The sequence below is a fragment of the Leptosomus discolor genome, chromosome 1 (assembly GCF_034619465.1).
Source record: "Leptosomus discolor isolate bLepDis1 chromosome 1, bLepDis1.hap2, whole genome shotgun sequence".
NCBI lineage: Eukaryota > Metazoa > Chordata > Aves > Leptosomiformes > Leptosomidae > Leptosomus > Leptosomus discolor.
In genome coordinates, this window is record NC_141391.1 from 130603676 (window position 1) to 130617901 (window position 14226).

Here is a 14226-nt window from a genome sequence, read left to right on the forward strand (position 1 = left end):
TAATATCTGTGGTGGGTTAACCTCAGCTAGCTGCCAGGTGTCCACCCAGCTGCTCTCTCACTCCCACTCCTCAAAAGGATGGGGGAAGCAAATAAGACGAAAAAGCTCATGGATCGAGATAAAGACAGCGATGTCCATTGTACAAGATCCGAGCCAAGTGGCTGATTACTGCCCCGGATAAATGGATATGTAAGGTCTGAACAGTACGACAGGCAAAAGAAATAGAACAATATGCCAAGCCACTGTTAAGGAAATGCGTTTAGAAAGATAGATGAGGAATGGCTTTCTCATTAAATAGTAAATAAGGGAAAGGTTTGACAAGGTTAGTGAACCCCCTACAATAAAAATATAAGCAGTACAGCATAAACCATTACTGAAACAGTTAAACAATTCAAGATAGGGTGTCAATGTATTTTGAAAAGGCAGTTACCAGGGATGTTGTATGAGGTGCTGGTGGCCAGGCGCTGGCAGCGGCAGGCTACAGGGCAGCCTCTGAGGGGAGCGGACAGGGCTGCCCCATGCTGGACACAGTTCCAGCCGGCTTCAACCGACCCAGCATAGGGCACGGCTGAGCCCCACAGCCAAGAAGGTGGTGCATCTGGGAAAACCAATTTAAGAAGAGGCAAAAAGTGCTGCATAGCAGCTGTGAAAGAGAGGAGCAAGAAAAAAGTGTGAGAAACAGTCCTGCAGACACCAAAGTGAGAGAAGGAGGCGGGGGAGGAAGTGCTCCAGGTACCAGAGAAGAAATTCCCCTCCATTGTGTGGATGAGACCATGGTGATGCAGGTTGTCCCCAGACAGCCCATGGAAAGCCCATGTTGGAGAAGGCTTCTGGCAGGAGCTGAAATCCATGGAAAGGAGCCCACTCAGGAGCAGGTTTTCTGGCAGAAACTGTGGCCCGTGATGGACCCACACTGGAGCGGTCTGTTCCTGAAGGACTGCACCCCTTTGGAGGAAGCCTGCACTGAAGCAGGGGAAAAGCGTGAGGGAGTGACAGACACAGAGTGTTATGAACTGACCGCAACTACTGTTCCCCATCCCTGCTGTGGGGAAGGAGGTGGAGGAGTCAGGAGTGAAATTGAGCCTGGAAAGAAGGGATGGGTGGGGAAAGGGTAATTCAGTTTTGTCTTCTCAAAGAATTTTTCACTCTCCTACTCTATATTTCATTGGAAAGAAGTTAAATAAATTTTCCACAAGTTGAGTCTGTTTTGCCTGTGATGGTAATTGGTTAGTGATATCGCTGTCTTTATCTCGATCCATGAGCTTTTTCGTCTTATTTGCTAACCCCCATCCTTTTGAGGAGTGGGAGTGAGAGAGCAGCTGGGTGGACACCTGGCAGCTAGCTGAGGTTAACCCACCACAGATATTAAGGTCTTATTAAGAAAATAGTCCTTATGCTTTAAGAACTTCTCCAAAAAGTATCTTCAAGTGCTTCTACTGCCAACAATGATCTGGAGATTTTATCTCTTTGTATTATAAGGTACATCCATGTCCAGTCTTTTCTCATACTCTATATGAGACCATAAAAATGTGAGAAGTATTGCACTGCCCTCTGTTCCTTATAACTTCTGTCAGAATTAGAGCACTGTTTGCTTTGTACATTGTCCATTGTGCTACTGGAGCTGTCTTGTTCAGAACTTTTGCCCTCATGTCATTCTATGGTAATGTTTTACTTCATTTTACTTGTTTTCTGCATCTGTCTTCAATTTTCCAAGATTGCAGGTAACCTTATTTGCCCCCAAGGCCTCCATCCCGACAGATACAGTCAGTGTAGCTATAAAGAACCTGGTAGCCCTGATTATTGAATGAAAAGGTTGAATATCCTCTCTTGAAATAAGGATATTACTTATTTGCTTACTTATTTGCTTCTGAATAGAAATTAGTTGGTTTTTTTTCCAATCTGATCCATCATCTTTTCAGATGCATGGGCCAGGGCTGCTTGGAAAGCTTGCTAAGCCACATCATAGTAATGTACAGGAGATAGTCTACGTAACCAAAGTAATCAAAGATCTCTAAGATCCATTAGATAGGATAAATTTTAAGTTTTTTATGGTAGAGATATATGTATATAGAAGCACTTAGAGCAGAAAGAAATATTATGTGCCAAAAATTGAAGTTCTTCAGAATGTGTTGTCCATGTCTATATTAACTAGCTACTCTCCTTCCTCTCCTGATTCTTAGTCTTTCTTTGGGTACTGTTCTTCACAGGAATAGAGGATTATATGTGATAGACTGCCCTATTATGACTGCGTGCAGAGGGCTGAAATATAAGCAGTCTCACCATTACAGCTACAGTAAAAATGCACTGGCTAGTGGGCTTTACATATAAATTACTACCTACAGCGTGAATGTACTAATGAATAATATTAATACCTCGAAGTATTGTTATTGCATCATAATTCTTTCAGCATAGTATCACATTAAGTTCTACCAGTCAAGAACACACATAAAGCACTCATACGGAACTGTTCAGTTCTTACACTGCCCCTTCATACGTACACCTTCACTGCCTGCTTTGCAAGTCACTGAAATTGCCATGACAGAATATCTAGAGGTGTTAATACTTATATCAGGTTTAATGTAGGAAACATTCATTCATTAAGACCAGATCACATATTAGCAGATTATACTCCTAAGAAAACAGGACTTGTTTGCATTAGATGGACAAGTAGAATTGTCGAGTCCATATGTTTTGAATGTATGATGGTGAGGACCACTACAGAAAAGTACATCTTCTCATCTTCTCTGGCCTCTTTGCATTTTTTGTTATGCTTTACTTCAGAGGAAGAAAGTTCTAAAAATACAGAAATGTCCTGTTTCAAAGTTTCCGAAGAAAGTATTTTAGGTTTTCGATTCAAGTTGATTATTCATGATCATTTTTTAAGTGTGCATTACATAGCATAAGAAAATATTCTGAAAAATGAAAATCAAAGAAAAATTATTAAGCAAAAGTTATTTTTATTGACCCCCACCTACATCTCCTCCAGAGCTTCTCTTGTAGGGAATGTTGAAGTTTTCAGATTTGTGTCTACGACAGAAATGAAAGTCAGAACCTGGAATTCCTCCAAAATATCCCTGTTTTGATTGGAATGCCTAGTCTCAGTGTATAAGCATATGCACAGTATGCTGCAAGTGCTGGTACTGCTCTGTACTTGTTAAGGGGTTGTGCTTCACTAGTATTTTCTCAAGAGAAGCGGTTGTTATTCATGGCCTGGTCTGTTTGTTTGTTCTTATTTTGTACCTCTTCTCAGTGTTAAGACTCGACCTGTGCGAATGCCTCCTGGATACCAAGCAGATCTTGTTGTTCAGTTGGTGTGGGTGGATGGTGAGCCTCCACAACAGATTACTAGTCTTGCTGCAAACTCTGCTTATGGACTGTAAGTAACTCAAAATTAAGGTCACATTATTATTGTTATTGTTTATTGCACTAAATAATGTATTTTCCAATTATACTTTGAAGTTTCCTGCAGACAATTTACATCAGAGTAAAAATAATCAAAACATGTTATAACCCAGAGAAATTATTTGAACTCACATAGGATTGTAATGTGAGATGTTAAACTGCCATTCTTGCCAATACTTTTGTTATTCTTATTTAAAAGACTGAATCTTTTCACATTATTCAGTCCGTCCTTTCAAATAAAATCTAATTACCTTTCAAATCTGTAATTTTTAAAGTTATTTTGAAAGGATCACCAAGGTGAAATACATTTCATAGAAAATGGTGATGTGATTAAGTGTTAAATGGAATTTCTCATGACGTCATGTCTTAGTTGGAAATTATCTTCTGAGAACAGCAGTTTCATGTCTTTGTTAATCTCTGTTTGCAAGAGAACCAGTGACCTGAAGTTGCAATTTGAGTAAGGAACATTCAAATGCCTAATTCTATATGGAAATGCAAGTAAGCGTATCTGTGTATACTTTTTTCCTCAACTTATTTGCCAGTTTTTAAAGTTTTTTTGTCACTGAAAGGCACCTAGATACATTAAAATTATTTTCCCTGTAGAAGGTGTTACTCCAATAAAAACTGTAGGTTGTAATGTCTGGCTCCTGATTTTCAGTAAGCCACTCTCTTCAGAGACTTTGGAAATTTTATGCATAGCCTTTACATTTGTGCAAAAATATTGTCATTTAGGGGTTGTTTTTTCAAGTCTTTGGCCTGAATTTCCAGACAGTTTCCTATTCATGAACTCTAGAAGTTTCTTTTATTTTACCATACCAAGATGCATTTGTCACTTGTGCAAATTGTTGGGTTTTGCTTAATTTGCTCCCTTGCAGGTCTCAGGCCTCAAGGCAGCATCTGACTTCAGAAATAATCACACCATGCTCTCACTTGTAAACTACTCTGACAGGTCGCAGTTCTGCTAGTACTCACAGTGGTTTCCTAACCATACCTGATTCAATCAAATGCTTTAAATTGTTTCCTTTGCTAGGAGCAGTAATACTTTACAGGACAGCCTCCTTTAAAACACCATATACTAAGTACATGAGTGTTTCAGAAATAAATGCATGTATCAATAAAATAGCGCAATAACGTAAATTTGACTTTCCTACAAAAGCTATCCAAGAAAGGCTGATTTCTTTAAAATTCTTCTACAGTCTCTTCTCTCTCCCTGTCTCTTGTCTCTCTCAACTTTTTCCTTGGGCCTATAACAAGGTACAATCCTATCTTTCATCAGAATTTTTGTTTAATACTTTAGCTTTCTCCTGTTATCTAACCTCTCAATGTGGAAAAACACTGCCACTTCAGCGTGAAGCTCGAGGATATGTCATTTTTGCCATACTAGTTGTAGAGTTATTTGGGTCATCTTTTGTCTAAACTGTTTTCCTACAATAACCAGTTTAACTAGGAGGAAAGCGTATGATAATGTGTTCTGGAGTGTCTACTTCCAGTCTTTTAATTACTTTTATTTCTGTAGCTGTAAATTACAAATAATAGGAACTTAGTGTCCCTGATGTTACCACAGTCAGGAAACAGGACTAAAGCAAGATATATACAACAAACCTTTGTCACCAGCAAAGATAAAAGACTTCAGACATTGTGAACATTTATTGAATGTATTTTATTTACTTTTAACAATACCAAACACTATGAATTAGAAGTGTTAACATCTGTTTTATTTCTGTTGAAACAAATCATCAAAAAACTTCTTTATTTTATGAAAGGAGAAAATAAAAACTTACAAAATGCTTCAATTACAACTGAAGTTCTACAAGGTTAAATACAAACAATAAATTTGTTTTAAAGTATGTTCTGTTGGACTGAAAGCATTCTCTGAAAATTTATTACCAGCTCATGTGATAAAAATTTTCAGCCAATCTACATATTAATTGTCAAGAAATATCTGATGAGGATTTTATGACATTTCTATGAAAGATACCTACAGAACAGAATATCTCCTAGCAACTAATTCTATTCAGCGTGCAAAATTGAGATATTCATTATGCTTACTTTGTATTTGATTTCATGAACACTGGGAGGTTAGCAGTTTATCTTAAGCCTTGTTAATAGCAGTGTCTGTCTAGATTTTCTTATTGTTCCTCAGAAGTGTTACAATATTGGTGATCAATTTCTGATTTTTCTTGGTAAAGTAATTTTTTTAGGTATAAAAAAATATTATATTCATGCTTGTGTGTGAACTTAGAGAAGTTTAGAAAAGTGCAGGCTAGGAAGTGATGATCCATTTTGTTAATTTGCTGACCACAGAGTGAATGATCACTAGCTCTTCTTGTGACTCATGTTTTCCAAAATTAATACATCTCAGGTTAATCATTTTCAAAATGCAGATGGCTATAATTTTTGTTCCCTAAAGTATTAACAGATAAGATTGACACTTGTTGTTTTCACTCCTTTATTTTTGTTCTCCTAGAACACGGGGACATACAAACACAGCAATTGCTGTCACACTTTACACTAGTAGTCTTTTTTACTTCAATATGCTTTCTTTGACAATGCTTTTTATATTAATGCAATTAATATGTGCTTTAAAGCAAAATACAATCATGCCAAAAACAAATAGCAAAATAATTTTTTACGATTCTTTGTCAGTCAGTTTGTGTCAAGAAACATGAAGACATTTAAAACATTGCACAGAATGGTCTTCTAACAAATGGGACAGACAGAGTTCCTTTTTGTCCCAGGGAAGTTCACTAAAAATTATTTTGTTCTTCTATTGAGCAAAACAGACTTTAGTAATTTCTGAAATTACTAGATTATTACTCTTTTTTTAAAGATACTACTTTTTTTTAAAGATATTAATCTACATTCCTAGAACATGGAGTTTTATGAGTGCACCTTATGATCTTTCGACATAAGCGCAAAACATTGCCAAATAAAAGTGTATTTGTACATGCTTTATGCTGGTGTCTATTAGTAGCTGCTTAAGCTATGGGTCAGTGAAGAATCAATGGGAAAAAAAGAGTATGTTCATAGTATTTCCATAGATGCTGTACTAAAGTCAGTGTTAATTCAAAGGTAAAAAACAATAGTGTAGAATTTGAGCCACAGTTGTAAATTATGCCGTAATTTGTGAGTTTGACAAATAAGAAAAACTCACCTCATTTTCACACTTTACCTTTTCTATTTGCTATATGGAACACTCTTTTTTATCATGGAAGCAGAGGAAGAAAAGTACAACAGAGGAAAATGTTCTATCTACTCTGCTTCTCCTTCCTCCATCTTGTTACTTCTCTCTTTCCTTATTGTTTTTGCACACACAAATTCATCTACCTCCTTTAAGATATTTTTGAGCTATATTAAGAAAAGTCAGGTGGAGGTGAGTGCACAGCTCACTTTTAGTGTGAACTGAATCACACAGAATCACAGAAACACAGAATGGCAGGGATTGGAAGTGACCTCTGGAGATCATCTAGTCCAATCTCCCTGCCAAAGCAGGTTCACCCAGAGAAGGTTGCACAGGATCACATCCAGGCAAGTTTTGAATATCTCCAGAGCAGGAGATTCCACAACCTCCCTGGGCAGCCTGTTCCAGTGCTCTGTCATCCTTAACATAAAGAAATTTTTCTTCATGTTCAGATGGAACTTCCTGTGTCCCAGTTTATGACCGTTGCCTCTTGTCCTGTCACTGGGCATCACTGAGAAGAACCTGGCCCCATCCTCTTGACACCCGCCCCTTAGATATTTCTAAGCATTGGTAAGATTCCCTCTCAGTCTTCTCCAGGTTAAGCTCCAGGTCCGTTAGCCTTTCCTCATAAGACAGATGCTCCAGTCCCCTCATCATCTTTGTAGCCCTCCACTGGACTCTCTCCAGTAGTTCTTTGTCTCTCTTGAACTACTCCAGATGTGGCCTCAGCAGGGCAGAGTAGAGGGGGAGGATAACTTCCCTTGATCTGCTGGCTACACTGTACTTAATGGACCCCAGGATACCGTTGGCCTTCTTGGCCTCAAGGGCACATTGCTGGCTCATGGTCAACCTGCTGTCCACCAGAACTCCCAGGTCCTTCTCCGCAGAGCTTCTCTTCAGCAGGTCACCCTCAACCCGTGTTCATTTATGGGGTTATTCCTCCACAGGTGCAGGACCCTACACTTGCCCTTACTGAACCTCATTAGGTTCCTCTCCACCCGACTCTCCAGCCTGTCTGGATCTTGCTGCATGGCAGCACAGCCTTGTGGTGTGTCAGCCACTCCTCCCAGTTTTGTATCATCAGTGAACTTGCTGAGGGTGCACTCTGTCCCTTCACCCAGGTCACTGATGAATATGTTGAACAAGACTGGACCCAGTAGTGACCACTGGGGAACACCGCTAGCTACAGGCCTACAACTAGACTGTGTGCTGCTGATCACAACCCTCTGAGCTCTGTCCTTCAGCCAGTTCTCAATCCACCTCACTGTCCACTCGTCTATCCCACAGTTCCTAAGCTTACCTATGAGGATGTGATGGGAGACGATGTCAAAAGCCTCGCTGAAGTTGAGGTAGACAACATCCACTGCTCTCCCCTCATCTACCCAGACAGTCATGCCATCATAGAAGGCTATCAAATTGGTCAAGCATGATTTCCTCTTGGTGAAACCAAGAGGAAATCCTCACAATCTTCTTTTCCTCCATATGCTTAGAGATAACAGAACGAATGAGCTGTTTCACCACCTTTCCAGGGATGGAGGTGAGGCTGACTGGCTTGTAGTTTCCTGGGTCCTCCTTCTTGCCCTTTTTGAAGATTGGAGTGATATTGGCTTTCCTCCAGTCCTCAGGCACGTCTCCTGTTTGCCATGACCTCCATCCAGACGGAGAGCAGCTTAGCAATAACATCTGCCAACTCCCTCAGCACTTGTGGGTGCATCCCATTAGGGCCCATGGATTTGTGGGTGTCCAGTTTGCCTAAATGATCTCTAACCCAATCCTCCTCAACCAAGGGAAAGTCTTTCTTTCTCCAGACTTCCTCTCTTACCTCAAGGGTCTGGGATTTCTGAGGGCAGGCCTTAGCAGAAAGTCTGAGGCAAAGTGTGCTTAAATATTTTGCAGGGCTTTGAACTTACCCTCTTAATCACTTTTTACATAAAACGGTGGAACTTGATCACAAATAATTCCTGTTCTGATTGAACACAGTTTGGAATTTTGGGTTTCCTTGTGCCTGTACCTGCAGTCCTTTGTATCTGGAAGTTAGAATTGCAGTTTGACAGAAAAGGAGAGCCTTCTGTAGAATAGTTGTCAGTATATAATATTCCTGCTTAAATCAAGTCTCCAGCAATGCAGTGTCAAGAGTTTGGCATATGAATCTTTTGAATAGTCATATGCTCTGTGAATTTATTTGTCATTATTTAAATCAGAAAAAATGAGTCAATTTTGCTTGTCTGTTTTAATATTAAATCTTAAATAGGTTTAATGTTTTAGTGAGAATATGAAGCAAAGATATCTGCTGAGATATGTGGGTTTCCATATGCTATGGTTAACTTCAGACTTTCTCCCATATAGACATGTTTAGCATCTTTTTGTTTTCTTCCTTTCCCTTTTTTCTTCCTTTTCCTTAGATAGATGCATTGTCTTATTCCTTCCCCACCTCAACCTCCACCCCTTCCAAGCCGGCGAAAAAGCAAAACCAGGAAACATTTTTATGGGAGAGGAGGAGAGAGTGCTGCTGGTCCAATACAATTTCTTCCCTCTTTCTGAAACTGGTGTCAGAAGGAAATCAGTGGAAGCAATAGAGAAGAATCAGGGCGGAATGCTTCAAAAGGGACCTTCTAGGCAGCAAACGAATAAATTGACCCATCTCTTTTTCCTTACAACAAGACTGCAGTCCAGATCTTAGGCAATCTCACACCAGTTGAGAGATCTTGCCCATGAATCAAACCACCATCAAAATGCCATTTGTAGAAGCATTTCAGAGGGGTAGAGACTGTTTTAGCAGGAATCTATACTGTAGCCAAGCTGACAGAGTTAGAATGAAATTTTATAAATACCTTTCAGATTTGGATATCTCCACAATACAGCTTAATATACTTCATTTATCATTTGTATTTAGATTAAAAGAATTATTTATACATGTATTTGTATTTATATTTTAATTTATATTTGTATTTTATCTATATATGTAACCAATTTTTAAGATCTACGTCCAGATTTGTAGGCTTAGTTTACATCATTATTACTAGAATTATATTGTTCAGTAAAGCAACATTTAGACATTATTGCAATGTGTTTGGCATAGAAAGTTAATTAAAGTAGGAAGTCTGCTTTCTGAAAAGTAAATTACGGTGTTTCAGGACACAATTTTATAAAGTCAAGATTACAAATCTGTAAGAATTATAAAAGGTAAGCTTAGAGTAGCTTCTGAATAGAATGTTTGTGCAGAATTCATAATAATAAATAATAATTGTAGTTTGCACCACTTAATTCCATGTTACTAATACCTTTGAGGAACATTTCTTTTCTCAGAGTGGCATTTGGAAATTGCAATGGTTTGGCTGTTGTGGACTTTATGCAGAAGACAGTACTGCTGAGCATGGGAACCCTTGACCTATATGGATCAAGTGATCCATACCAGCGCCAACCCCGTTCACCTCGCAAAAGCAAGCAGTTTGCTGCAGGTAGGAAATAAATTATTATGGTTATGAGCCTGATACGTTCTCTAGATTTTTTGCTTGTGGCTTTTTATAGTGCTTTTGGAATGCATGACTATTTGCCGGCCAATGGAGTTTCTATAACTTGACAAATGAAACCTGACATGCTTTAGGTAGTGACACTTTCTCAGAAACAAAATGTTTTATGAAGTTTATTCTTTTGGGATGGAGGTCAGTAAGTAATTCCCTTAGTTGAGTCTGTAAAAGATCATAATGAGCAGAGCAATAAACTGTTTCTCCGGCAGTCACTTGAAGAGTAGTCTGTATGCTATTTTCTTTCTGGTTTCAATAAGTTCATACCGATAGGTAAGACTTCAATTTAAACTTCATTGTATCTTCTGCCAAGTGCTCTTCATTGGTATTTGAATAGGCAGTTGTGTTTGGAGAAGTCTAACACCTGAAAGGCATGTTATGTAGGTAGCACAAGTAGCTCAAACTAGCCACTTTGTTAGTGAATTGAAGCTCTTGACATAAACTTACTAAATCCAACTGGACCCCATTCTAAAATTTGATGCCAAGAGGATTACATTTGTAAGTCATAGCTATTGTTATGCATTGTGTGTTAGAAATATTAGTCCATCAATGCAGCTAAATTTTACCAGAGATTTTTGGTTATCTAAACAATTTATTTGTATGAGAAAAAAGTCAGATCTACTATGTTTCAAGTCTTTTTACTCTACATATTCCGTAGTAACATACTAGAGTCAGACACAATTATGAAATGTGTTTTACATAGCTGTGAAGTTTTAGAATTAGATTTAAAAACCTGTTTGAAAATGTTGAGTTTTAAATCTAACCATACAATTATAAAAGCAGCAGATTATAGTGGGTTTATGACATCAGCATTTTCATCAGCACCAAATCATCAAGTCCTATTTCTCCATAGAGTGAATGGAAAGTTTTTTTAATTGGGAATATGTTTGTACTCCAAACAGAAAGTAAAACTTAGAGAACAAAATGTAAGTCTTCAGGCCTACTTCCATTCCTGAAAGACCACTTGTCTCACTTTCTAGGCATTTAATCATGGCAAGCTTTTAGTTCTCATCTCTGCCAAGTGTTGAAGATGTAAATTAGGCACAGCTGAGGAGAGAAGAGACAAGCAGCTTTAGGCTATCTCCAGTTTCCCTGTCTGGTTCAGCCAGCCTCATAGCAGCTCTCAAAGTAGTTTGAGGAGCTAGCCACAAGCGACATGCTGCAGAGCCCTGCACAAAAGGTGGAGGGTAGCTGGTGTAGAAGTAGCTATTATCAGTACTTTACCACACAGGATTTGTCTGTGTCACTGACAGTCTTGGCCAATCCTTTAAGGCAATGTTCCAGCTTTGCAGTGCTGCTAGAATGGAGCCCACTGGGAATAAGTGGCCGCTAAGAAGGAGTACGCACTTCTAGATTGCTCATAGAAACTGTGCATCTAAAAAAAGCCTCAGCTGCTTTCTCACCATCCATCCCACATCCTTTACTTTTTTGATTATTTTTCTTGTTACATCTCCCAGTTGGAAGGTAAGCATCTGCTGAAATGTCTTCACCTTGGCTGTTGTAGATGCTGGTTATGATATCACTTCCTTTCACTTTAGACTGTTTTTTCTCTCTTTCCTCTGCCTGCTGCTGATGCTGGTGTACTGGCATGTTCCAAAGACAACTTTTGCATGCGTGGCCTGTCTAACTTTTATCCAGATTTAACGAAACGGATCCGTACTTCCTATCAGAGTAAGTTCTATAAAGGTTAGGCAAATAGCTTTATCATGATTGGACTATGCCTGACTTAAACCCATGTGTTTGTGCTTAGTAATGTGTTTTTTAAAACACATTCAGCATGCATGCAAACTTATTAAACTTCGTGATGTCAACCATGCTTAATTTTGACAGTTATCTTTGTTATACAGATATCGCAAATCTGTTTTCTTCTTTCAAAAGAGTCAGTGAGAAAACTTCAGTGACTTTATATGGGGCGGATTGGGCCTTAGAAATGAATTTTCAACAATGCTACATTCTTGATGATAGAATCTTTCTTTGGGTTTATATTCATTTCAGTGTACATCTACTTATATGAAGCATTTCTTGTTTCACAATGGCACTGCCTGGTTGTAGTTATTAATTAATTCTTCCCTATTTTCGGAAGAGCAATATGGCTTAAAAGAGTACCAATTGGATCGGATGCTGTGAAATTTAAAATTTTAATCTTGGTTTGGTACTAGAATATTTGGCTTTGGGGAATGATGCCATGCCTCTGATCTTTAATGGGGAATGTAAAGTGGGTATGAAAATACATACATCAAAGAGAGCTATGAAAATTAATGTTTTTAATATCTTTAAATTTTGAATTATAGTGAGATGCAATTTAAATATTAGTATTCATCACTGCAGAATGCGATGAACAAAGCTATAATTAATTTTGCAAAAAATGACTGTTCAACAGATGAGCTGTATGTATCTTAATTAACTGCAGTGCTTATATGTAATTAGGTCTCCAGGATGCCTCTTATTCCTCTCTTTCTAAAGTAGTTTTCACAGAACAACTGGATAGGCAATTTTACATTAAATATAGGTAAGATAAAGGGGTAGCAGTTGATTTATCATCTCTCATAAACACAGAGTTGTGTAGCTATTGAAATACATTTGTACACTCGCACAAGAAATTCTATTCCATCTACCTAGACTCGTTACTCAACAACTGATTTCATTTCATAAAAGATGGCCTGTTTAGTTAAAAGACTAGTTCAGTTACAAATCCAGCAGGCCATGAAAAGTTTTGGTGTATAACATCTTAAAGTTTATTAGTCTGGACAGAAAACTTGATGGACAGAGAGCAGTCAAAGGTTTGGGGGGGGTTCCCCCACTAAAAAAGTAGTACATTCTGAGGCCAAAAATGACCAACACTTTCATTCAAAAATGACAAACATAGACCATAGTGTTTTTCATAGCTGAAAATGTATTATCATGCTTCTGTCTTCAACCCCAAAATCAGAAAAGTCTGCAAAATCTTTCTGTTTACATCATAACAGAAAAGTATGAGTCTGACTCCTGTGCAAGGTCATTAACAGCTTAATTTCTTTCTTCAAAAATTATTTGATTGTTGCTTTTGCCAATTGATACTTATACAGGAGTACGTACTGCATGGTCTGAAAGATATACCAGGCAATAAGATCAAGAACAGGGCAAGAATGTGCCATAGACTGTAAAAAGTTTTTCTAAGTCATTCTTAACTTATGCTTTGTTATATGTCTTATCTGAGAGATGAGTTTTAAGAGGGATATTGAGAATGGATTTAGGAGTTTCTTTACTAGTTTACCTCTTCTCATAAAGGGTGATGATGGGAACAGAAAAATAAATTATTTTTTTAAATTGTGCACTTGAAGCAGATACTATTAAGACAAAAGCAGGAGCAGTCATGTGATAACATAAGCATTAGGTCTTAAGTTTTGAGGGTTATGTAAATGAAAATGAAAGTTAATGGAAAGAAATGTCAGGAGTTGATTCAATTAAGTAATGAACCAGGAAGATCATTTCATGTGGGTCAGCTTGAGAAAATAAGACTCGCAGGCGTTGATGCCAAAGAAGAAATTATCAATGAGCAAGGTACTTGGACCTTTGTTGGTCATTTTGGAGGTGATTTGCGGGAGGAAACAGTCTAGTTTAATATCCAGCCTGGATCAGAGTTAAAGTGTGATGTTCCAAGGATGAAACCAACATTACAAATTAGAGTATTAGGGAAGACAGTGGTGCTGTTAGCTGTGTTGAAGTAATGGAAAGACGACTTCAGCACAAAAAAGTAGAGTTCATCTTGACAACGTTAAGTTCATGTCTCATCACTCATGAGTATATTTTAGAAAGACAGGATTATTACGCAAACTGGGATGGAAGGAATCCAAGTTAGAGATGTGTATTTATGAATCATCAGAGTGAAAATAGGTATTTATTGCCCTATTTTTAGGAGAGAATCTCCTCAAATACCAGGACAGAGAGATAAAGAAAGTGTTCATGTTTCAGTCTGGGGTACCTTGAAAAGGAAAAGAGTATGTTGGAGAAGAGAGGTTCTTTCCAAAGGAAAATGTAAAGGGCACCCAATATGCAAAGCACAGTGGTGGAATAAATGTTTTCAATTTTAGCCAATGAATCTACAGAGAGCATGATAAGAGTAATGTACACCTGTGTAAG

General features: G+C 38.1%; 1 protein-coding gene across 2 annotated transcripts in view; it reads left to right on the forward strand.

The window, feature by feature from the left end:
* Positions 1–14226, forward strand: part of STXBP5L (syntaxin binding protein 5L) — a 205773-nt gene that overhangs the window by 142017 nt on the left and 49530 nt on the right. Inside the window, exons 17-19 of one of the 2 annotated variants that reach the window (XM_086464591.1) lie at positions 3251–3376; positions 9890–10041; positions 11707–11778. In XM_086464591.1, the coding sequence (XP_086320717.1) occupies positions 3251–3376; positions 9890–10041; positions 11707–11778 (350 nt within the window). The remainder of the gene's footprint in view (positions 1–3250; positions 3377–9889; positions 10042–11706; positions 11779–14226) is intronic. The other variant, XM_086464596.1, reaches the window with a different exon arrangement.